The sequence below is a fragment of the Toxotes jaculatrix genome, chromosome 7, assembly GCF_017976425.1.
Source record: "Toxotes jaculatrix isolate fToxJac2 chromosome 7, fToxJac2.pri, whole genome shotgun sequence".
In the NCBI taxonomy this organism is placed as follows: domain Eukaryota; kingdom Metazoa; phylum Chordata; class Actinopteri; family Toxotidae; genus Toxotes; species Toxotes jaculatrix.
Genome location: NC_054400.1, coordinates 7,557,181 through 7,584,007, shown reverse-complemented (window position 1 = coordinate 7,584,007; position 26,827 = coordinate 7,557,181). Strand labels below are relative to the sequence as shown.

At 41.7% G+C, this 26,827-nt stretch overlaps 1 protein-coding gene across 1 annotated transcript in view; it reads right to left on the bottom strand.

Annotated features, from left to right (window-relative positions):
- Nucleotides 1-8,081: 8,081 nt before the first annotated feature.
- The window catches only part of LOC121184243 (ADP-ribosylation factor-like protein 15), a 98,095-nt gene continuing 79,349 nt past the window's right edge, over nucleotides 8,082-26,827 (bottom strand). The window contains exon 5 of the mRNA XM_041041800.1: nucleotides 8,082-10,124. Coding sequence (XP_040897734.1) covers nucleotides 9,972-10,124 — 153 coding nt within the window. The 3' untranslated portion in view covers nucleotides 8,082-9,971. The remainder of the gene's footprint in view (nucleotides 10,125-26,827) is intronic.

Sequence of the window (26,827 nt, the reverse complement as noted above, 5' to 3'; positions counted from 1 at the left end):
CACAACACTTTTCACTTAGCTTCTTACTACGAGGAATGAGGTTCAACATGGACACAAACATTTTCTGACAAAGTTAGAAGAGTATTTGGTTATTTCACAGGTGATTTCTGCATTTTTTTTTCTCTTTGCCCTTTTCACTGGTTTGAAACAGGAGGGATTAAGAGAAAAAAAGGTGATGTCATGATTTATCAGTATTCTGATGACAGGTGGTTGGTTGTTTGGTCACTAAACTTCTAATGAAACATGCTTCATGATGTTTTGTTTACATTTGGATTGTTGCTTATTTACATATGAATCATCAGTGTTTTAGAGAGATAATTAAGATTTGAGGTTTTCAGGGGCTTTAAAGGAAAATGGATGTTAGGGGCCTGCCTGGTCAGTGCTCACGACTCTGCCACCAAACTACTGAGTACAAACGTGTACACTGCGTCTGATGTAGATCTGATACAACTATGTTATTGGGTTAAGTCTAAATCGTTAACTGCAACAGTGATTCTGTATTGAGAGAACAATCAGCATCAGAGCAAAACTATTTTTTAAAAATATTAAATACAGTTAAAATTTATACACGTAAGGACGGATTATCATTCTGCTTAAATAAGGAATTTTAATAGTTCTTAGAAACTATATTTTGAGAAGAGGCTAATTAGCTCTTTGGTGTATATTTGTTATGACTACACAGTTGTTGGTCAGTGAGTCACCCTCTGGCAGGTTAAGTGAGTGAACATATTTGCTTCTTCTGGTTTTCTCCTGTTGGCTAATCCTGTTAGAGGATGTTTAGGCTCAGTCCTCAGAGAGACAGTAAACAGAGAAGAAGCGCTGCCATGGGATCCCAAAACACTGGACTAGACACATACAGTAATTCTCAAAATTATAGAAAAACACTTAAGCACTGACTTCATGTGGAGACTGTTTCTTTGAAGCCATGGTTTTATTTACACTTGCACTTCATCAGTGCTAACCTATGTTTCAGAAAAGCATGAAGTCAAAATTTCAGACAAAATAATTGTCTCTAAAATTTTTTGCAAAAACTATGTTGCAGTTTATTAGGAAATAACCTCATTCAAATAAGAGATTCGTTCAAATAAGAGATTTGTCAATAAATACACAAACGACTGGTAGTATACGACTGGTTACCGTACAGAAAGACTCAGAACGTCAACACTCACAACTTGACCAATTGTTCGGCAAGCTCCTTCCAGCTAAGCCAATCTAAACTGGTCTCTTACTTGACCTTTCTGACATTTAACCCTAATCCTCAACACTATTTCTGGCTGCAGCTTATTCCTGCTATCTAACCCATGTTTGTGTCTGCAGCCTGCTACTCCCGCAGAGCTGAATCATCTCAGCACCATGCTGTTCACCTTCTCCTGTTTTGATTTTTCACTCAGACCTTAATTGTGACTGACTTTGCAGTTTCCTGCTTGAGTCAGGGTGCGTTTCATCATCACTGTAAGGGCAGCATTAAAATTGCACTCGCCCAAATATGGTCCCGGTAGTGATTGAACCGCTCCGTGCCAGAACTTTGGTAAAAACACAGGTGTTCTCACTCTGCGCAGCGACCGTGTTTACTAGATTGTCCCTGTGAAAGACTCACTTTTTCTCCTTTTTCGCTTTCACACGGAACGTTTGTATTTTGAGAGCTGCAAGCTGCCCACATAGTGTCGTCACTGGAGCTGCTTTCCCCGTAAACTGTTTGGATTCAATGAGCTAATCCACCTACAGTGTTTGGCTCAGTGCCACGCAGCACACCAAACAGACCATAATATATTAAAAAAAAAAAGCCAAATTTATAGGCAACAATTAAATATTTACTGCATATTAGTGACTGATTATTCACCTGTGAAACCTTATGAAACATTCACTGCGTCGGCTCTTTATAGGAGTTATCAGAGGCCAAGGCTCATAAAAACTACGATCAAAAATGGCAAATGAGGTAAATGTCATTTGTGTTGTGTTAGTATAAAACAATGTCACTTGGGGCAATGCTTTAAATTTGGTTTCAGTTTGTCTCAGAAAACATTCCCTCGAACATCTTTTCACCCAGGTCTGTCCTTCCTGATGCTTGTGCTACATGCACTACATGAACGCCTGACCACCTTCTCAGAGCGCAGCCAAACCACAGCTGTACTCTGCACGTTCATCTGCAGAGAGAGGCAGGGCATGTCAGAGCCCTCCTCTTTGGTAATCCCTGCTTTTCTGAGCTGTGACAGAAAATTCTACAAAGTCCACAAAAAGGATGGTCAAAGCGTCATGTCTGTCCGTCTTCAAAGACTTATGACAAGAGAGAGTCACTAGTAAAAAGCGAAGCCTGATAGCCATCAGTGGGATGGGGACTCTAGTAAATGGAGCGCTGAGTCTAGACCACTCGAGACGGGCATGTTAAGGTCACACTCATAAAAGTCCTCTAGACATGGTGCTCCTTATTGGCCTGAAGGGGAAGAGCCGGAGCAGGAATCACCTGCACAGATGGGTCAGGAGCTGCTACACTGCGAGCTGCTACTGGGCCCCCATCACATGGCCTGCGAGAGCAATAGGTTTCATATGCGGTACATCGTGAATCAGGCTCAGCGTCAAATAACTCACAGTAGACTAAACTGGACTGTGTGTGTGTGGTAGGTAGGTAAAAAGGGCAGGGCAGCTCTCTTCAAAACATGGACTGCAACGTGACAGAGGTGTCATCATGTAGAAGGATTTCAAGTAGAGAAGAAAAATTACCCGCAGTTGAAATAAATCTGTAACGGGATTGGAGGATCTTGAAAAGAAGATTCTGAAATAGTCCCCCGTATTTTGACTTAAACGTGCAACAGATCCTTCAGTGGCCACCACTAATTGACCTTTTGAAGGAATGCAACGCCTTCTCCTTGACTGACATTTGCTTTTAGCGGCTCCTGTGGGATGGGGCGGTAGGATGGTGGAAGGCGATAGCGGGGGAGATCCTCTGGAGATAAACCACCATGCCCCCTGTCCCTCAGACAACAAAGAAAGTGAGTGATGTTTGTCTGAAAACCAAGAGCTGCGATCCCTCTTGTTTTGATGTGTGGGCCACCTGGGATGCGGGTCTCCATCAGCACTCGGGCCGAGGAAAGAGGAAGAGAAACAGGACTCACACAGATCTTGTCCCCAGGACAAACAATCTGAGTGACAAGCCTGCTGGAATCCCACGGAAGTCACCCAACAGACGAGGCATTCAAACACAGAAACAACAAGAGGCGTTTAGGTGGCCACAAAGGGCCAGAGTAGAATTGCACGGCATGGTTTCCTCAACTTTTCAAGGACGAAAGTTTGAGCGTTTAATATCTGAACATACGCAGGATCCTCACAAGGATCATATTATTAATATCAAGATTTTACATACAAAATATATGCAAAATATATTACCTCACAAAATAAGATGCATTGTTGAAGACTGAACTACCCAAACAGCATATTAAATAGTTAAATTTGGTTCACATAAACTCGCTACAACGTAAAATTGCATCCATAGTAATTATCAAACAAAATAATCTCACACCAAGGGTCATTCTGCTGCTTAAGAACGTTTATGCATGATACTGCAAGTACATTTACTGCTTTTATTTCTGTACTTCTGCGTAAGATTTTCAATGCAGGATTTTTACTTCAGCAAAATATTTGAATGCTTGTTCCACCACTGTTTAAAGGTAGAAATCCAGCATATGTTTACAGCTACCACATGTGGTAAATGATGAATTCTCATTTAATAAAAAAAAGAGAAATCCAGAAAGACAGAGACTCTACAACTCGGTTCACCGTCGCCTGTGAAACTTCACTTTCACCGAGATTTACCTGCTGTGGATCAGCTGCAAGGAGTTTTTCAGACTTGAATCTGTGAAGGTCTGGGTTCATAAATCCGAGGACAGTGGATGAAGTTTGGAAAGGCAGAGCTCGCAAGTTTCAGCAGGTCAAATCTGTTCCTGGAACAGATGCATTTGTGAGGGTTTCTGCATTCTTTCGTTCAAGAAAAATAAATGTTTAGTGATGATGAGAAAGTCTGAGCTACCAGCCATCCTAGACTAAAGCCTTCCTTGTTCAATTAGGATTGATTGGAAAGAAATGACAGCTGGTTCAGAGCCCAATATCTTCAATTTCCACTTCTGATTAAATTACTTAAATAAATCCAGACTAATTTAATATACTCAAATGTGGTTGTGTATCATGATCTTTATATCAGATATAATGAAACTTTAAGTCTGGAGAGACAAATAAAAATCACAGGTTATGTCAAGTTTAACCTTACGTGAACCTAAATTTCATTAAGGGTTAAACTCAAGTTCAAAAGAAAAAAAAAAAACAAAACTTCAGCATTAATTAGTGGTAATAATGCTGCTGCAAGGTGCACTCATTCAGTGCTTGGTAGGGATGTAACTCATTAAGATTCTATCAGGTTTGAGCTGTTCGTTAGTTTTACAGTTTGACCACAAACCTGTAGGATCATAAGCACGACAGGAGGGATTCCACTGCCTTATACAGCATGAGGGATGTCAGCTCTGAGGAATCTCCTGCTGCACATCTGAAAACACAAAACAGATTTAAAAAAAAGAAAAAAAACACCCGTAAGTTACTGCTAAATCACTGAATATTTCCAATAACATGACTGTTCATGAATTAATATTTACACAAGCAAAACAAAAAGTGAAACAATTTTGTTTGTTTTGTTGAGAAAAAAAAAAACCCTGTCAAACAAGGCTTAACCAAATTTCACAAATATTTTACTAGAAATTTTTTGCTTTGTTTCTACCGCACTGTATTATGGGCTTTGTGCGTGTTTTTAATGAGTATGACTGCCTAATAATCTCTATAGTTTACAAAAGTAGATTCATAATCAATCTAAAATAATCTGAACTCGCCATTTAGGGTTAAGTGGAAGGTCCGAACCATATGGTGGTCTACAGAGTGTAGAAAATCTGAAATTACTGCCATTGTTGTTTCACATTATTATTTTTTGGCCACTAAAAAATATCTATTATTCCATTAAATTTGTGGCTAAAATAAAATTTGCATTGAATTGAAATAAATCAAAACGTGTGACGAGTGACACCAGTCAGAATGTCTGCACATTTTGTGACTCTTTGGAACAATCGTCTCTCATATCTGGAACTGATTATTTGGTCCAGGGAACATTTCCTCACTAGCTTACATCATATCGAAGCATTTCCGTCACTTGTGTTTGTTTTTCAAAGGGGTGTGTGTAAGAGTCATGAAGGAAGCAGAGTGTTGAAACAAAGAGGAAACACCTCGAATGAACTCAGAGATCCTGTCTGATAACTGGTTGCTATCTCTCTCTCACACATACACACATGTAACACGAGTGAAAGCAGCATCAAGGCTGATTTCTGTGCTGTGTCACTGCTCTGGGATCCTGAGGAGGAGATGTTTTTTTTTTTTTTTTTTTTTGTGGGAGCAGCCCCTCGCTGTGAGGGGCCGGGAATGTGGGGTGTCCTGCGTGAAGCACCGGCTGTGGGAGGCAGAGCAGGGGTACAAGGCCCAGATGGATATCAGGGCAACATCTGTTCCACCTCCTAGCGGGGTCTTATCAGCAGAAATGCTGCCACACACACTGGATGGGAGAAGACAGAGAGAAATGGGCATTCTTTGCAGAGTTTAAGAAAACATGCCTGCTTTTGTTTGTCTTGTAAACGAAAGTTAGGTTCCCTGTCGGGTCGCACATTTGCATTTCACAAAGCTCATAGGGGTCATTTCGTTATGTGTGATCACATTTGTTTGTACTTCCGGTGGGTCGTTATACCGTCTGTGGCACACTTGTCCTTCTAATTATCTTCTGTGATATCCATGCCAAAATATGAAAAAGCAGATGAATTGCCTTCAGATTAACGCTTTCCATCCATCAAATCAAAAAAATGCAGAAAAAAAAAAATTCAATCACATGTGATTTTACTTATTTGCAGTCTGTTCAGCTAAAACTGCAGCTGTCTGAAGGTACTACTGTTTACTTTGGAGATGCATCCAAAAATCTGTCATATAACATATTTAATTTGATTCTGCCAATTCTTTTCTTGTTTTTATCTGACATCTATTGCTTTTGGCAGGCACGCTGTGTGTGCATTTATCAAACACTGTATGTACATCAAACAGCTGAGGTTCAATCATGCTGAAGTTGTGCCGAAAAAGGTAAAATGTGACGATAGTATTATTTTAAAAACCCACGTCTTCTTTCTTTCTGTAGCCAGTTTGATTCCTGCACTGTACAATCACTCATCATTCATCAATCATGTTGCTTTTCAGTCCTAAAATGGTAGATTTCCTGTTTTCTCATTGCCTGTGATGCGTGCGTAACAAACACGCTGCAACCGAGTCGTAAATTCAAAGACGACCCATAATGACGTGAACGCAGCGCTCCTGATGTCGGGAAATCAAAACCAAAAAGACAAATGATAAACAGTGATGGAGGCTGTAGCTTTGCGTGTTGAATAATTGTTTGTGGTTGGCAGGTGTGCACTCGACTGAGTACTGTAAGTTCAGTCTGCTTTTGTGCTGGGTCTTGCTCAGTCATTCTCTAAATTGCATTTCTGCATGTTTCATCCTTTTGTTACAAATCACATCTTCACTTTGTACTCCTGCCAACAATTAGGTTTGTCACAGTTTTTTTTAATAAATCTTTAAGTGTTGTTCCTTCCTTCCAGGCAGCCATTAATTACCATTCAAGAGCATTACAAAAATCAACTTGCACAGACTTGACTGGTTTCTCGAGATACTGTATCCATCACAGTAAACATCACGTATACATTATAGTTTCTAGGTAATGCAACCGTGAGCACAGACTGATTAGAACAGTCTGGACTGTGCTAGTACACAACATCAATATATAAACAGCTTTCTTATCTGTAAGCCACACTGAGGGTCTGTCACCAACAAGGACAAAAGAAAAAACTTCCTGAACACTGCAGCCAGACACCAGCAATTATACAGGTAGAGCAGGTACAGGTTCAGTGTAGGAGGAGAAGACTGGCTGCATCTTTTTCAGGGGAATAAAATCAACTGTACAGACAGAAAGACAGAGTGAGGAGGAGAGGAAAAGAGAGAGAGGTCCCCTGTCTCTCCCTTTTTTTTCTCCCGGGAGGGCTGCTTCGCTGAGGTCCTGGCCTCTTCCCTTCCCCTGGGCACCCTAGATGCCCATGCTGAGGGAGGGCTGCTTTGGCGTGACCAAAGGGAAGCAGAGCGAGTAAGAGAGAGACAGAGAAGTGGAGAGAACCCGAGAGGGAAAAAAAAACAGTAAGGAGAGAGAGAGAGATAGAAAACAGAGAGAAAGTGAGAGCGACAGGAAGAAAAAAAGGGGAGCGAGACAAGCGCAGCAGCCCATGGTTTGTCTCTGGGCTGCAGCAGCTTCCAGAGCTGGTGTGCAGCAGACTGAAGAGAAGCACGTTTGCCCCAGAGGCAGAGACTGGAAAACAGGATCAAAGAGTCGCCAGGGCAACCTGCATGACACACATTGTATTAAAGCCACACGGTTAATTTGAAAGAGAGGGAAGAAGGGCAAAAAGAGAAGAAAAGGGGAGGCAGAGGTAGCACGGAGTAGAGTATATTTATCAGGAACTCCTGTCTCACTCAGTTAACTTTGCACTCGAAACTTTCTTCAGCTACTCCTCTTTGACTTTGAGTCCTTTTTGTTTTTTTTTTTAAACTTTGGCTCGACCTCCACTGGTTCATCTGCGTTTCCCCGATTATCTTCCAGCGTCTCAGATTTCCACAGGTCACCTAAAATCACAAATCAGAGACATTGTGAAGAAAATGTTTCCAGAAACTTTGGCAAACTTTCAACTCATCACACATTTCATACAGATACATGAAGTATGAATTTTACAAAGGATGAATATTTACTTAAAACAGACTTTAAATCCATACCTGATTTAAAAGAATTTCTATTCCCACAAACAGATGAAACATGGACCGAGCTGCTCATCAGTTATTCTGTGAAGTTATAATCCAGAAAAGGTTTATACTGTTCAACAAATCTAGAAAGTGTGACATTATTAGGCAAAAATCACCAGAATGTAAAAAAAGACTAAGCCAGTTTCTTAACTTTTAAAACTTTAATTGCCATTTCAGACAAAACACATGATTGAAAAAACAAAAACAAACAAAAATAAACCCCACCCCACCCCAAAAAAAAGAACAACAAAAAACAAAAACACAGAGTGCAGCGAATGTTTAATGTGTCAGCAGATGATATGCAAAGTCCGACATTGTTATAATCCCTAGTCGACAGATTTATTTTGCATTCAAGCAACCGAATGCACTGATCCATCCAGACCGTAGTAGATCTCATGTCAGCTACAAAAAGCGATTAAATCTCTAAAAACCTGCCAAAATACTGAACAAAACAACAACAACAAAAATACAAAGCACACGCAGGGAAGAGGTGTGAACGTTATCCATAACTGAAGCACATCCTGGGAACAACCACACACCTGTGGCACAATGAACACGACTCATTTTAGAAGTTTGGAGTCCACACGAGGGCAGCTGGGTTGAAAGATGGCAACTGGGATAAAAACCCCACCGAGCAGTAATGGGGACAAGGAGCGGAGCTGGAGTGGAGGGGCAGTGTTGGTTGGAACGGGTTGGGATGAGGTGGGGCGGGGGTCCACGATAAACAGCAGACAGGGAGGGGTCTTCACAGACAGTTGGAAGGCATTAGGGTGTCGGACAGGGACTTGTCAGATGCAGCTGTTGCTGTGGCTGATTGATAGAGTTTGTATTCCACCCTGATGGGAGACTGGAGTCGCTGGCCAGTGCTGAGGGGGATTATGTCAAATTCAAAAGGAAAAAAGAATACTGTAAAAATGTAGAAAAACAAAAACAAACCTGACATTTGCACTGAACACTTTAGTGAAACAAAATCCATCACATTTCTCTACCTTGTGGCTACGCCCATCTCAGTCAATCATCGCTGTTTTTTTTTTTCATTTTTTTTTTTCTTTTTTTTCCTATTTTGGTCTTTGATTTGAAAGAATTCATAAGTGTGGTATGATATATAAAAAATCTGAATGTTGCTCTACGAGGTTAACATACAGAGCTAGAAAATATATCCTAAGTTGCACATTTATAAAAAGCACTCAGACTTGTTCTCACTTTCTCCAAATGGACTCACATCTCCATTAGGTCACCTAGTACTTAGTCACATGATAAGTAGTACTTGTGTATGGCAGCACAGGAGGGTACACAGCAATATGCTTGTTTGCATGTACATAATACTCCATGAGATACTCAGACTACACTATTCAGATTAGATATTCAGACGCGGTGTGACACACCGATATGTAACTAGCGTACATAACACAAGGCTTTGGACTATGCACTCCGATCACACAACGACATTCGTTGTTACTGAGTCAAAAGGAGAAGCACACTTGATAGCCATACAGTACTCCTCTGTGGAAAGAATATCAACCGATCCCACCCAAACATCCTGTAAAGTAATTAGTGGAGATGTTAAACATATCTACAGACAACCTGGGCTCCAGTTTGTGTGTGACAGTGTGTGTGTGTGTGTGTGTGTGTCTCTCTCTCTCTCTGTGTGCAAGAGTGAGAATGTGTGCGTTAGTGTCCAATGATGACTAAAGGAATGCCATACGTCCCAAATGCCACTGGTTTAATCACAATGGCACAGACAGTAGTAAACAAGATTTCCATTTCTGGCAAAGTTCAATGATTTTTCTTGACAAACAAACTGCTTTACACTGGGTGGGTTCCTCTGTCAGGTTGTAGTGGCTGACCGTTGCTTGTGCACACTCTTCCAATTTGAAAAATGAGACCGCAGTGAAGGGAGGATTACATACAATACACATCTCGAAGAGAGAGGCCAACATCTGCTGTATTTTCTTGTGTGTACATGTTTATGTCTGTGCATGAGTGTGTGACCATGGGCACCAGCAGGATGTGGTGCTTCTTTGTCGTTACCCGCTAATGTCTCTGCATTAGCAGCGTTAGCATCATATCCTTGCAGGCTCTGTGTCTTTGTCCTCCAACAGGCTAATGAACTGACCAAAGCTCTCCTTCACTGCTTCCATGTTGTCAGTGGTGCTGCCCTCCAAGATCCAGCGCTTCCCTCGAGCCAGCGGCTCCAGCTCAAAGTACTTCTTGATCTGTTGGCAAAAACAGAGAATGTGGTCCGTTAAAACATTCAGTGTCCCTCCGGACACTCAGAAACGATCACATTAAGTAATAAAGTGAGAATAACGGCTGCTGTTTTCAGTACATGTACACAGACAAAAAATTATTTCAACAGCGGCAGAACATCTTTTTTCCTTTATTCAAATGGTATTTTTTTTTTTTAAATGAAAAGCAACAGCATTTGGTCTCAAACCACATGCTACTGAAGGCAAATAGTCTGCACATTTTTGTCTCAAACAGACATCACACCAGCTGATTTCAGTGGCCATATTTTACCTTGTGCTTTAGTAATGAGTATGGTTGAAAACCTGAATCATTTCACAATTCAGCCAACTGGGAATCAAGAGCAGGTCTATCATTTGGCAATTCTATCTTGGCCAAAGTGGATGAAAAGCCCTGGTTTTACTGTTGCTTTACAGTTTTCAGACCACACTCTTTGTACTCTGAGGCCAAGAACATTAACCCTGTGAGCCCGTACGTATCATATATGATACCCACATTTCTGGGACTCATTGCATCACCATCAAGCATAAACTTTGCATTTAACCCTTTTAGATGAACTCTTATGCTCGTATACTGACTCCTGGTAGACACTCCTCACTTTTCTAAATGTTTTGACGTGTGATACAAACAAAAAATATACTTAGAATTTTTTTTTTTTAATTTTTTTTTTTTACATTTTGTCAAAGGGACAAATAAAGAGTTCATATTTGAAAAATTAGAATTTTCTGACCATTCTTTCATAGTTCAGGTCTCACAGGGTTAAAAAGGGGGGAAAAAAGGAAGGTCCTTGTGTATCATCTCTATCCACACTTCAAGTAGTTTTCCATCCACAATGTGTTTCTTCACATAATCACTCACAAATACATGGAGGCACAGCCATGAAGCTATCCACAGAGCTGCACCAGAAAACAAAACATATGAAAAGCGAAATAGAATAAATCGACAAGAAATAAAACAGTCTTCTTATCTGAGAAATATGTGGCTTGTTGGCTTGGCACTGTTCTTTGTAACAGTTGATTATAAAGTTCATATGTTGGCTTTTGGCAGCTCATGACAGTGGGGGTGCGGCGAGGTTGGGGGGAGAACCAGAACCAGCTGTTACGTAAAAACAAATCTCAACAGAGAGAAACAATGTCTTAGACCTCCACTGAAGGTACTGCAGGTTGTTAGGGTTTCTGACATTTTCAAGCTGAGAGTAATGGAAGCAATTTCGTTTGCCCGATGTGAACGAAGTTCAGCCATGATAGGGAGTGAAGAATGTACAAAGACAAATGTGTTCTGTCAGCAGCTCTGAGAAAAAAAAACAAAAAAAAAAAACCCAAAACATTAAACGCTACTAATGTCACTGATGCAATAAAGCCACAATTTTCCACCATGTTTACCTATTCAGCCAGTTTCACATACAGATTGACATTTCTGTGTTTGTAAAGGAATGTGTCTATCACACTGATCAAATAACAACATTTACAAATGCTGGAATTATCAGGATAATGCATTTGTTAGTGCTTTTTTTTTATAAGGTGATAGAAATCATTAAAATCTAAAGGGACAGATTTCTTCATTTATCTTGAAGAAAAGAATTTTTTGTCCTTGCTTTTCTGAACTAATTATTGTAATCTGGTTTTCACATTGAGTGTTCAGGCTGGAAAGGGGAAACTAATCAATTACTACAGAAATACCAGTGCTGTGAAGCCACTGTAAACATTACATGACTGAAGCAATTACGATTTTGATCACAGTCTGTTTAGCGCTCACATAGTATTTGTCCATGTTTTTGTGATTTTGAAACAAAGACTGATTATTGAACAAATTCTTGAAATCAAAACAGCCGATAACCTCAGTATTCTGAATCGGTCTTTTCCAATACAAGAAGACAAACAGATTCGTGCACCCTGTAAACACCACCGAATCCACACGGGTGCCCGTCACACAGTCAAATGACTTTTCAACTTCAAGTGAAATTGCTTTTGTCTAGACCGTGCTGGGCTGTCTAGCTGTGCCATGGTGTGTGGCATGAAGAGGATGGGGAGAAGGAGGAGGATGAGGGGGGGTATTCTTTGTGTCTGCTCAAATCCAGCCAGCCATGCCAGTGAGTGGGAGAGTGAGCGCTGTCTCTGCCCCCCTGAGCCGAGTCTCTGTCCGGGTGTAATGTGAGTTTAATGACAGATTAAGTCACCTCAGCCGCGTTTGGCTCAGAGGCCTGGCTAGAAAGCCGAGCGGACCCAAACAGTGTTAACAAATCTGTCTGGGTAACTTGAGCTGCCCTAGTCCAGGCTCTAGCCCCAGACCTAGACTGCAGACGATGCGGCTGGCTGCCTGTCTGGCTGGCTGGATCACTTGTCTGCCTGTAGCCAAGGCCCTCTTCTGGAAGACTCTGGCCCCTGCACTGGCAGACAGTCAAAAGGCCAGCAGTGACCTCTGTGCAAGTGCAGACAGGCTCAAGCTTCTCTCACTTCCCCTCCTTGCCTTGCAGGCCAACAGAACACACCCAGGGGCATCTCACAGTGCGGCAGATGCCTTCTTTAGTACTATGCAGCAGACAACTGATCTTACCAGCGACACCAGATGACTTATTAAGTTTTCAGAGCAGCTTTACAGTTGTGCCCTCATCAGAACACAAGCAGTCTGAGATATTAAAGAATCCCCCATATATTTAATACCTAGTTGGTATGAACACCTTCATACGGGCCACATTTCACTGACAGGGCACATCCAACCCAGAGATTTTAATCACACAACAGGCGGACAGGATACGTGGCCAAAAACACAGTCTCAGTGTTACATGACTGAAGGAACCCCATGACCTAACAGTTGGGTTCATCCACATTGGCAGTCAACAGTGTGGCCCAAACCAGTTTCTCTGAGATTAAGTCCTCCTAAGCACACTTATGCTTGCTTAAGGAATTGCGTGAGGCAGTGGGAAGGGTAAGCCACACAAGACGTGGGTTGCCAGATGGCTCCTAGGATGACCACTGGGTCATCCAGTCTAGCTTCTTCTAGGTCATACAGACCAGGGGCCTTGCCTTGTGCATGGGAGAAAGCGGCTTACACATGCATAAGGGTGTCAAAAAATCTTTAATCACCTGTGTCTGTGTCAACTGTATTCCCGCTGCTGGAATCCAGCTATGTTAGCAACCGGGTCTACTGTTGTGAGGAGAACATAAAACTCAGGAAAACAGAACTCTTTGGCAACAGGCCTGAATAGTTAGAGTGACTTCTGAGTGTAGAGTGCAATGAACAAGAACCTGCAAAGGCTGGACTTTATATGTGTCTATAGATATGTAATATGTATATATACACACACATATAAAATATGTGTATATAAATATACACATCTTTCCATCTTTCTTTCCAAAATAGATTAAAAAAAACAAACAGTGCAAATGCATGGTTTATACTATATATGCCAACCCATAAAAATCATGTAATCCATTTTTTATCAAGTGAGGTTCAATACATGCCATTCAATACATTGCAGCCAGTTTCTCCTCCTTGAATGTGAAAAGATGAGATCTGTTTTACAAGTTGAAGTCTTCTAAGCTAACAGTAATGCTATCAGTGAACGCAAGGCCGCTGCAAAGCCCAGTGTTACAAAGAGAGCTGCTATGGTAGCAATGCAATTTTACTATGTGAACTCCTGTGCGTCAGTGGTGGGAAATTCTAATGGCAAGACAAATGCCTTTCATGTCTTTAATTGCCATTGGAAATCAGTATCTAGGCTATTTATGGGACAGAAACTAAAACACACTTGGCCAACAAGACTATAAGCTTCCAATAGACTGATTTTTTTTGTCTTAAAGTTCACATGTTGATTAAAGGAGACAATTCAACAATTACTGGAGGAAATATCTTTTCATTACAGATATATCATTAGGTTCGACAATTTGTGACCTAGTGTCTGCACAGCTAGTCAGCTCAGGTTAAGCTCCAACCCTGGCACTACTTCAGGCTCCTTAAGGCAGCGGATGGGCATGCATGGCACGTGCACACAGCTGCTCCCTGACCTATGCTAGATTACTACATGTGATGGTCACTGTTGGCATCATGTCAAATCAAGAGGACATCCTGACAGAATGAAAACAGCTTTGGCGGCTGTCTCCTGCCACCAGCAGCCCTGCTCTGGCCTCCTGACCAACTAAACACACAGAGGCTAAAAAAAAAACAAAAAACTGGCTGGACTAGAGAGAAGAGAAAGATGCCTGAGGCCAAGTTCTACTCATGGAGGTGCATGATGTTTTCTGCTGCGAATTTATGTGAGAACACCCACTGACAAGTTTATAACCATCACAAATATATATCCTCTGTTGCGTTGTTCAGATGAAAAATAAATTTGAAGATTCAAACTAGAGGCCAGGTGGTATTGTAAAAATTAAAAGCCAATTTTTTTTTCAACTCAGTTTTTCAGTCAGTCATTACAATTCCCTCATTTTTCAGTTTTTTCTCAACCTGCTTATTTTACTGCTATCAAGGCTCATAGCTAGAGCTGCATCCCATCCCAGCATGCACTGCGCAACAGGTCTCCTGTCTCACGCAGGGATAGCACACAGACAAAATCAAACAAGCTTACTCATGCTCACATTCACACCAATAGGCAGTTCAATCCAGACTGACTCTGTGACCCCAGATGGGGTCAATGGTACAAGTTATAAATAATAAAATGGCGTTTTTAAAATGTTTTGTGCTATGTTAAACAAGTTTTTTCTATATTAATACAATTAATACAATTAATGGAAGTGTTATTAAAAAAAGAAGAAAAAAAAGGGAAAATTTAGGGCTATTTTTAGGCCGAGCTCTGCTGGTGACTCATGCTATTTTTATAACATTCAGGTGAGTCGTTATTTCGGTGATGTCTCTGGCCGACCAGGAGCTCGCAGACACTATGTTGGCTACCTTTGTTGTATGCTGACTTATTTTTGTTTTGTTAGCATGTCTGTACATCTTTGTTACATTGTTTACTGTTCAGGGGGTTTTGCTGTAAAAGAGGATGCATGCTCAGCCAGCCTATCCCTGAATAAAATAATAGGTTAATAAAATAAATAAACTGGTGTACAGCCTTATACGACCCACCTTTGATGAATTGCTTGCAATGGTGATTTACTAACTTCAAAATGACTTTAAAATGAAGTCATTTTTTATGGAACATACTCATTATTTTGTCTATATCCTGTATGTTTCTTAAAACCACTTTTTGCCAGGTTTCATGCCTTTCTCAAGGGTGTAATGGCAGAGGTCCAAAGCAACAGAGTACACTTAGTTAACATGCCATGTTCAGGATCTTTCTGATAAAAAGACTTGCTGTGGTTCAACGGTCTTGCGCTATGTACACGTATTTGGGAAATTTAAAGTCAGTTTTAGCTTTCTTACAGAGGTTAACAGCAAAGCCAGATGGAACAGACGCAGGTTTGCTGGATATACTCCTACAGTAGATCAGTATCGTAAAAGAAAGTTAAATGACCTGTGCTGTCAACTCTCAATTTCTCATCTAGGGCAAGTTTTTCTGTCGGGTCTGGCTCTTGCAGTTGCCTCAGGTTCCAAAAGTCTGAGAAAAATATTGAAACTAAATTCAATGATATCAAATAATGGTAATAATCTCTTCCTGTTTAAGTAATAAGATCAGAAAAAGAAGAACAGGAAATGTTCACTTGAGAAGATTTTGCCTTTTAGCCATGTTTAAAAATGCCAAAACATAAAGAGACACTGATAAAAAGAACTGCTCAAACCGATAAGTTATCCTTCAAATTCACTGCCTACCTGCAGGCAACTATCAAAACTTCTCTGTGGAGCAAGGAGAGCTTTACTCAATAAACTCATTGGAGAACTAATAATTTCAGCCTTGAGGTTTTCATTTGGATCAAAAGCATGTGTGCATAAAGTGACCGATGGGGAAAGGCAGGAAAGTGGCCAAAACACAAAACACTACGTATATGTTTAAGTATTAGGTATTGTAGGGGGCAATTTTTTAATTTTTTTCAATGTGTGAAGCGGGGGGGTCTTTGGGTCTCTGAACTAGGGAAAGTGGCATACTCAAATATCCAAGACAATCAATTACACCATCCCATGACATGTTGGCCCCTGTGAAGATATCAGTCACTTGAAAAGTGGCCCACACTGGCGACTGCATTGAAATGGGAGGGTAATGTGAGATCCACTTACCATATAATAGATATGCCTCTGTTTGCTTTTCCGGCTTACCTAAAGAGCCTTAAAGACATGAGAGAGCCCGGAGGTCCCCAAGAGGGGAGCGCTTGGGAAGCCTGTGAAAAAACAAACATTGCACCACAAACTGTGGGAGGTGTCAAATGAAACAGCCCACTGGCCAGTAAGTAAAACCTAAAACCTCTTTAAAAAAAAGGCTATAACACCTTGGGCAATGGATCCACGGTTTTGCATCTGTGGGGATTGCAGTCCTCAAGCCTTACCGAAGGTGGATATCAACCTGATCACCTGTTAAGTGAAAAAATTAGCTGCAGGTGGGGCACATGACACTACCATCATTGTTTCCAAATTGCATGACTTTAGGACACCCCTCTGAATTTTGATGTCGCTAGCAGGTGGCACAGCACAGAGAGGCAAATATAAAGGGCCCTGTGTGGTCCCCATGCCAAATGCTGCCCCATCTCATGTCAGTAACAATGCATGTATGTACTCGCAGTCTCATCCTTGAGGGAGCTGTCATTGCAAAATCTGCAGCAACCACACAGGAGAGTTGCTCATGAAGTCAGCAAAAGCAGGAAAAGCTGAACATGCCATCTCTAAAAGTCTCACAGTGGTTGCATGTCGCCAATGTACGGCATGTGGTGTTGTTTTCTACTTGCTTCCTTACTCTTAATGTCTAATAGAATAGATTGACTGTCTGGTGGCTGGTGCATTTTTGAGGGAGGCAGAAGAGGAAGCAATCGGCCCAAGGGTACCAAAGACCAACGAGCCAATCATCGGTCAGGAGTGGTGCACAGTTTGCACAGTTGCTGACCTCAGTGTTTTAAATTTTGTAATTGCGGCACTAGCCACAATTACATAATTGTGGTGGTTTGCGGGTGCACGCAAGAGTGCAAAGACCCATGCATAACCGTGAAGCAGGGATTAGAAGAAAATTCAGGAAAGAAAGCGTATTCAAATTTAAAAGAAACCATGGTGACAAAAAAGTAATACAAGGACTATGAAAGAAAATTCCGCGCATGGAGAGAGGGAGCAGGAGAAAGAAAGAAAGATATGGACTTTCAGTTTAGTCCTTTCATTTGCTGTGGAAACGTTCCAGGCCTAGCAAGCACATAAAAGCATTGAGGCCACCCTGGAACCAAGCCATAGCTGCAGAACTGTTGGACCAGGGGATTCGGCAGGCAACAAATTAAGACTTAAGTCCCCATGTCACAGTGCAAAAAGTGAGCTGCTTTTAGATTTACTGTCCTGTTCCACTCATGTGGGACCATGGGTCTCCCCAAGGCTCAGCTCAGTGCAGGTTCAAAGTGATTCACTTGCAGTACAATTCTCTTCAAAGCCAACTGACCACTGCCAGATCAGAGCCATCCTCAAAGGTGCTGTAAATCTAAGAAAGACTGCACAGGGGACATTCTTGCCGATCCTTTCAGTGTGCTCCTTGGAACAATGCTAGTACACTTAAGAGCCTACACAGTGATAATGTCCTTTCCATATAGGCAGCAACTCTGAAAATATATCTAAAAGATGTGCCTGACAAGATTCCCATTTGGACAATGAGCAGATTGATCTTTTTTGCTTTGTTTTTACAAGCAGAGGCATTTATTTTTATTTTTCTTGCAGCAGATCAAATGACTTCCAAAAACACTGGCGGCTGTTACCTGGGTAAATGACCCATGCCACAAGTCTGGTAGTGACAACAGCAGATGCAGTCTGTATTAGCAGAACACACATTCAAACATACTTAAACAGTGGGGGATCGGAGCTGGGTGATAACTCAATAATGTTTATCCAATGTCAGCAGAATTATTTTGTGATGATATGACTGCATTGTATTATCCCACTGTGTGAACATCAGTTTGATTATTTTATTTGATATTAGCAAACATCCTTATCAGTACTGTGACAAGGATTTCAACCATATTCCCCAGCTCTACTGGGGACTGGATCAATTATTGGAATAGTTAAAAGAAAATAAGAGCAAATGGACCCTCAGAATTTGGCACATAAAACAAGCAATTTGCCCAAAGGTGATTATTAAACCCAGCGCCATGAGTTTCTGTTATACCTTAACATCTCAAAATACATTTCACTTCGGGTTAAGTCCCTGAAAGAGATCAAGGACTGAAGGTCAGAAACCTGATGAAGTTACAGTCTAGAAGCATGAATCACATTTTCTATAGTTAGACTACGGGCTGGGGGCAAAGGGAAAGGAAAACATCCGTCCTCTTGTGTAGGTTGGAAAATAACTGGCAGGTTCAGTAGCTGGGACATGCCCCCTTCACCAGGGGTTGACCTGTAGGGCGCTAAAAAAGTCTGTGAGGGATGGGGGTGTAGTGGGAGGGTGAGGTACCCATGTTTGCCTTGACTTCTTACAGATTTACAGTAACTCAATTTATTAAAGGCCAAGAGCTCTCTGACGAGGAACATCTGGTCTGTGGGACTTGAACGGGTGAGCTGGCATCCTGCCCACGCTCCCTGCTGCAGGGGCTGATGTGCCAGCACCTTCCCTTGAGCCTGCCCTCCCTCACGTCCTCTTGTGAAGAGGTCCGCCTTGCTGAAGCAGCCCACACAGAGGGCCCTCAAAGCCCAGGAGGTCCGTCACAAGCCACCCCTCCTCCTCCAAGACCCCCCTAGTGGGACCCTCCACCCCTTTCACTCTGAGGCCCCCCTTTCACGCTCCAGTCCTGACAGTTCACCAGCTTGAAAGCTGCAGCAGGCCCCCGCTTTAGCACACAGCACGCGGCATTACAATCAAAGTGCTCCCCCTCTGCAAAAGATTTAAACCATGCGTCAAGTTGGATTCTGCACACACATTCACACACTCTCACAAAGACAAACAGAGACACACACTCTCAAAAGCCATGGGACCATCATATTTGAAATTCAAGGGTCCTGCATGTTCTTTTCTGCCTGGAGTACCTTCTCCTATTCGTGATCATGACCACGCTGTTTGTGCGTGTTCTGTAAATTAATTACAGAGAGGTTTGTTACAGTAGATGGCAACAGAGCAGACAAACGAGACAAAATACTAATCAGAAAACAAAGAAACTAGTCAGAAAACAAAGAAACTAATCAGAAAACAAAAAATATAATGAAACCGCGGCTCGTTTGGTCGGAACATAAAACATGCATTACATGTACCTTTTCCAGCTGTTTCAAGTCTGTCTCTGGCTGTTACTTAAATCACTCTACGAAAGTGAAATTTATTAAATCCACAAAGCAGTAGCTTTTTTGTGTACAGTATATGTGTAGTTACAGTGCTCCCTGGGCTCAGCATCAAAAATGAGGTTTGATGTACTTTAGGAAATGTGTTTATTTTTATGTACTATTAATTCCCTCTGTTACAAAACTGCTTCTGACTGGTTTTAATCATTACCAGGGAATCAGGAGTGTACAGTCAATGCTGTGGCCCAGCCCAAGCAACAGCTGCCCCAGTCACAGCACTGGCAAAAACATTCATACCGCAACTGTCAAGGATGAACACTGTCCCATGTGCTCTTTCTTTTTCAGTTAATCACGCACAAACTCAATAACATCCATCAACAGGTATTTAAGAAGGGAAAAACAAAGGAGACTGAAGCAGAAGTCTTCCCTATCACCTCTGTAGAGCCTGGATGAAACTTTTGTCAAACATTGCCATGCCATCAAGGAAACTAAGAAAAAAGAAACATTAGTCATTTTGAGTTTCGTCAAAAGGGTAAGTTTCAATGGATGAAAAACTCCATGGAAGAGAACCCCCAGAGATTCCCAGCGTTTGATCCCTGTGAGTCAGCAATGGAACCTGGGGGTCAAATCACATGCTGAATAGGCTTTTCGGAAGTCTTGTCCTGGCTAGTGGCGGCCGGTCGTCCGACCCTGCTTGACCAGCAGACAAAGGGAGGGCACTGACTACAATTGGGATGGGGGGGATTCTTTTCTCCTCCAATGGAAAGTCCGGTCCTGAATAGGGTCTGGCTGGGTGAATTGCGTTCCACACCGATTTTGAGAGTGAGGACCCACTGGGGTCAGGGTTCAGCATAATTTGACGTGGGCTGTGGGAAAAGGCGAGCACGGTGCCCGCACAACCTGCCGACTGCCCTCTCACCCACGATGCCCCTTAACCTCCCAAAGGGACGGACCACCAGCCCAGGAATGACAGGATGAGAAAGGCTGTATGGGTGGGAAATGGAAAGAAAGCGTGAGATGAAGGTGGGCGGGAGGGCTGCACTAGCAGGATGGACAAAGATGTGAGAGAGATAAACCATCAAAGAAACGAGAAGTTTCTAAGTAGCTTCACATATTGCCCTTCGAAGGTCTAGCACACATTCTCTAGAGGGTAATCAATATGTGCAGCTTGACTGGTTTTTCAACCCTCATCTCCCAAGGTGGGATGGATGAAACATCGGGTACACGTCTGTGAAATTTCTCCTGGCACTGAGGGCCTGCAGTCTTTTTTTTGTGTGTTCACTCACACCCACACACAACACATGCAAACAGAGGTTAATAGGTGCTTGGAAATCTTTGCTACAGAACATCCAGAGTGGCCCACCATTTATGAAAGAGTCAGATACACTTACTAGCTAAAACATCTGGACTCAAAACAACCTCCTGAGGAGTGTAGCTTGACATCACGGCCACCTAGAAAGTTTGCATGGAAATATGATTATACATTTTCCCAGTTGAATATGTTGCCCCACACTCTGACTTTGTTCTGTTTTTTAAATTTGATAATTGGTGACGGACAAGGACTCTCTGGTCATCATCAGCAGGAGTGGCAACCATTTTGCTATTACCACAAATTGTAAGAGGATACGATAACCCGACAGGAGTTAGGCATTTTGTTCCACATGCAAAATGCAAAGGTGCTGCTCGCTCCCCAGCCACCACTGAGGCAATTTTCTGTTGTCCCGCTTTCCACAGAAATAGAAAGCGTTCCACAGAGATCACAGACTTTGTGGGATGGGAGACCGATTATGTGAGCTTTGTTGCAACAATCCCTTTTCATTAACTTCACACCAACAAGAAATAGTGATTATACCTGTGGCATCGCTTGCATTACCCCGAGGCTGTGGAAACACTCAAGAACTACAGACCTGACAGGATTTGTTGGGTTGAAATGTCTTTCAAACATCTCTGCATTACGTTGTTAAGTGATTAAATCACAGAATGAAGAGCAATGACGAGTAAGGTGTACCACAAGACTGAAAGGCACACTCTGGCATTTAAAGATAGCTTAATTGTAACAGCTAATGTTGGAAAAGCTGTCAGTGATGTGTTTTTACCAGAGTCATCTAAGTGCACATGGCTTGGCCACTGGCTGGCTGGAGACACCTCTTAAAAAACTATCGCGTGCTGCTTTACAGGGAATGTGACACTTTGGGGTGCCATACAGTACACCTCATCAACAGAAAACACACTCACAGACTGTACTGGATCTTCCACGGTTTGCAGAAATTGTTCGCAAACAAGTCTGTGTAAAATGAAATCCTTCATTTAGTGTGATGTAGGAGATATACAAGTTCATATCCACTGTTAACAGTAACATGAAATAATACACTGGCAAGAATAATCTGGTGTTTTTCCCAGTGTTACTAAAACCTGAGAGCCATACAATGCCAGGAACTGTACTTTCTAAATTTCTGTCAGCGGATCGTACTGTAGGATTCCTAACCAAATTTGTTTGTGCAACGTAAAATAACGTAAACCACAATGATGACAAACATGCGTACAGTAAATCAGCTAGTTGCTACTGGCGTCCAAAACAGGAAGTTAAAAATTACTCATAAAACTGAACATCAAAAGAGTAACAGGCAGCAGAGTGGGAAGTTCACTCTGGCACTGGCACTTGTATTTTATTTATCTGGAGAGAATGCGCCCTCATTTAACAGGCCAACACCTTGTAAAGAAAAAGAGGCACTGGACAGAGTTATGGTGATTATATGTGTAGTAGACAGTAGATCACTGTCATACATTTTGTATTAATGTGGTTAAAATATTAAGGGGCTAAACAGAAAAAGGAATGGTGTTATGTACTGCATATCATTATAGCGAACACTCATTATGTTAGTGAATATTTCCCAGACTTTCTTTTTCATGCTGTCGACATGTCCAGGGTTAGCTTGAGCTTGGCTTTCCAGTACATTGGTACATTGTGGTCAATATGTTTATATAATGTGGCCATAGAGCAGTTTTGTACTTGGCTAAATGAGGGACAGAGCCCAGCAAGGTCACCTGCTCCTCATCCGTTTTTCCACTGTAGCCAGCAACTCACAAGTCGGGGGTTGGGGAGGGGAGTTGGGGGTGGGGAGGGTTGGTTGCTGACCGGCTTCAGTCTAGACGGCTCAATACGCAGTTGACTTTTTAAACCCGCTTGTCTGGAAAAAGAGCAGACGTGAGGTAAGGGGGGTGGGGGGGGGGGGGGGGGGGGGTGAGCTGCAGCACAGAGGTGGTGGTGCATTTTGGCTGCCACAGCCAGCAGGCTACACTCGCTACGAGCAAGCAGCGAGAGAGCGGGTGATAGAAAAAGGGAAAGAGAGGAAGATAGAAAGGGAGACAGACAACGAGGCAGGGGGAGAGAGAGAGAGAGAGAGAGAGAGAGAGAGAGAGAGAGTGAGAGTCAGAGACGCTATCGGAGAGAGCCATCCGAGTCGTGGCTGTGGCTCCATTGTCAAGGTCAGCGAGCCACGGAGTAAAAAGTCACGCCACCTGACCCCCCTCCCACTCTGCCTGTCTGCTTTCCTGCTGTTCATCCCCTGTCCTCCCCCCTCAGTACCTCCATCAGTCTCGTCTGCTCACTCAGCATACACAGTGAGACAATCTGATCTCAGTGATTGCACAAATATTCTCATTGTCATCATACAAAAACTATTTTACAATTTCTCTCTTCATGTAATTTGATAGATAGATTACAGCATGAGCAAAAATAGTTAAAAGAACCACCCAGCTGCATATGATGTTGTTCAACATCTGAATGCTTCTCTCCCTCTTGTAAAATAGATTCAGTTCAATTCTTCAGATCTATGAAAACACTATGTTAGTCCCTCTGCTGATGCGGTGTCAAAACTCTGCACCAGAGAGATTGATGCCGAAGCTGGAACTTTAAGGTTTAGGGCACATTCATCTTCATTTGGCATCTTGAAGAAAGGTTTTAATGGGAAATTAGCTGAATTCAAAAAGAATGTCGTTTGAAATGCTGACTGCACTCGATTTGCAGTTTTCATTAGTCCCAATCTTTGGCAGTCTAGCTGACAAAAAATATTTGACATTGCACAATGATCTCATCTTTACAAGACTGGCAACGGGCCCTTTTGGAAGTTCTCTTAATTATTATTCTGCAGAGAGAAGAAGAAAGATGAAATTGGCTCACTTCTAATTTTGCAACATTACTTAACTCTCTTAAGGCAAAAGCAACCCACTGAAGGATTCTGACATCTGCTGAATCATTTGCAGGGGCTGCAGCAATCCGTTACTGATTGTCTGGTGGGTCTGAATGCTTTACTACTGATTATTAAATCTAGATGAAAAGACTAAGAGAGGTTGTAGCTCACAGACCGCCCTTATGATGATTAAGCACTGACTGGAGCTTTTTCCAGCGATGAGGTATGTGAAAAAAACAAAGGGCAGGCCAACGCAACAGTGACATGCTGTGCAGAGTTAAGCATAGCATCACTTTTGTCGTGAGCATCAGTGTTCATGGACTAGCTGAGGTGAGCAAACAGGCCCCCTCCAAGCCTTTTAATATCACCAGCCCTTCCTTTTCTTAAAAAAAAAAAAAAAAATAAATCTAGAACAAGCTGCTGAGGGAGGACAGAACATACCCGTCAGGTCTCATCACGACTTGTGTAATAAAGACAGTCAGTGAGCAGACATCTGACATTATATCATACACAATAGCACCACACACTTGTGACGAGATCAAAATTTTCCTTTTCAAAGGGTCGTGTGGGTGTCACTTCATAGGCAGCTGTCAGAGTTGTGTGAAAATAACAATTCTGGTGAAAGACTGACAGAGATGTACTTTTGCTCTCTGTTCACGCCACGTCTTCTTCGCCTTTCTGTTTCATTATCTTATTTTGTTTAACCCTATCCCCTCTCAGAAATAAGCAGAAAAGACTTCAAATTAAATGTGATCCTTCACTGCAAAGAGTACGCAGTTTAACAGAACATGACAGCATTCTGCAGTCAAGCCCACAGCAATATAAACTTTCAATTTTGGACCTTTTTAAAGATGTGCTCTGATTGTGTTTGCATGTGGTTATGTGAGACTGGATGTGTTCTGTTGTGTGTCTTATCTCAGTTCTTATTTCCTCTGCTGTACTCAGGTCACTCCAGCAATAGAGATCATGATGTCAATTAGATTTCCTACTTTAGTAATGGCTATAATAAAAACCTTCTCCTTTTTGTTTTTGCCAGTAACAGGCTGCTTTTTGGACATTTTGAACTAAACCTCCAAAAAGAAAATAAAACGTCAAAGGAAGCTGCTTCTGGCAACATTTGTAAACTGCAATTAACAGAAGGGAGGATTTGTAAAAAAAAATACTTCAAAAACTAAATATCACTTACCATTTATTGGTGACTCATGTTAAACTTTCATCCTGTTGATTATTCTAAATGAGCTGGCAATAATTAGACATTTCCACTCAGTAATGACGCAAGTGTAAGGTATTGTAAGGGTGATCTTAACAAGTTAGTTAGAGCCATTTGGTAACAGAGTTGCTCACACTGTTGTTTCCTTCTTAAGTTTCATTGATTGGCCCTTACCTGTGCCTCATCTTCTGCACAACCAATCAGCAGCCACTGGGGAATTTAGAGCCACCAGCGTCACAGGCCACAATGACACACACACCATGTGCCAGACGTTTGACGAAAGTTTCAGACACTGGGCACCACATGAGTCATTGAGCACAGCCACCACCCAATGTGTGCCAAGACCTGCAAGTTCACCATGTGCAAAATGTGACAGAGGACAGTGGTTGACTAGCCACTTCCGTCTTGGATTATTCCCAACGCAGTTTGATCAAAAGTTATCATTGCACTTTCTGCAATGTCAAGCAACGGAAGTGGACACTGAAAATAGAATTACTGTCCCAGCCACATGAGGTATCCAAAACCTATGGGATTTTTTTGGGCTAGTAGGGGTCTTAAACAGCTTAACACAGCAACAGCAACGCTGCTATTCTGAGCACAACAAACAAAATTATTCTTTTTTTTTTTGCATAGACAATTTTGCTTAATTTCTCTGAGCGGCTGTGGCATTTGAAAAAATAAAAACTGAACGGTTGCTAAATGTTTATGTATTAATGAAATTCTAAGTCATCTTATGAAACGCTACGTCTATTTAAGTGGATAACAGCAGATTAAAGTAGAATTCAAATTAAAATGTTTTGATCATAATTGCCAGATCATGTGCAATCAACTATTAGGACCCTGCTCACACTTGGACCACATTAATGCACTATATATTAAGTAGAAAGAGGGCAGGCAAGATTCAGCCTGTACTGAGCTCCATATGTTGTGCAGGGTAGGACACGCTACAACGCAACACTTACTTGGCAGCGTAACTACCTACATGATACATGCTGACAACTTCTGAACTAATTCATGGCTAAGAGCAAGTGGTCTATCGGATGTAACATTCAAATAGCCATCTGGATGTCTACCACCTGTCGAGGGTGAGTAAGAACACTGTTTGGCTAGGAAAGAGATGCGTCACATTTCAAACAAAAGTCACAGTTAATTTTACTAACTTTGACCATTACTACAATAGTTACAAGTCATTTCTAATCAATCGACCACCATCAACACACCTATTAAGCTACCAAATGATTTATTATCCATCTATGAATCTATTGACCCTGGTATCATCAATTGTCTACGTCTGTCTAGAGTTTTAGTCATTATCTCCATTTATGGATTTCTGCCTTGACAGGATGTAGCTGGGTGTATTTTGTTACGATGTGATGCAAAGCTTGACTGCAGGTCTAGTAACACTTAAGTTTTGAAACTGCTTATAAGAGGAAACACAAAATGAAAGTATGGATCTGCCCCCACTGATAAAAGAACAGGGAGAGTTTTAAAAATCTTGGGACTTTTCAATTAGACATAAAAATCAGGCACTGTTTAAGAACAGTGCCTTTCCACAGGCAGAATAATGTGAGAAAAACAAAGTATTTATCTTTAAGACATCCTGCTGTTCATAATTCAAAAACCCAAATTGAAATGTCTATATGTCTTCATAGAAATCTACATATAAACTTCATATAATAGTAATTTAACTTATTTCTAGCGCTACAACATGTAAGTTACGAACCAAAGCACGAGGCATGTAGTATCAACTGATTTTTTTTTACAGTGAGTGAAATTGCTGCTGTATGTCAAGTTATTTTATTTATTTATTTAATTTTTAGGTAAAAGGACAAATCACAAAGTCTGAGACAAAGCAAAGTGCACCGTGTGTTGAGAATATATCTTACAGTGCTCAAACTCTTCTGGCTGGCACACAAGCAGCGAGTGAACACAGCCAAGTCTGTGTTTTCTT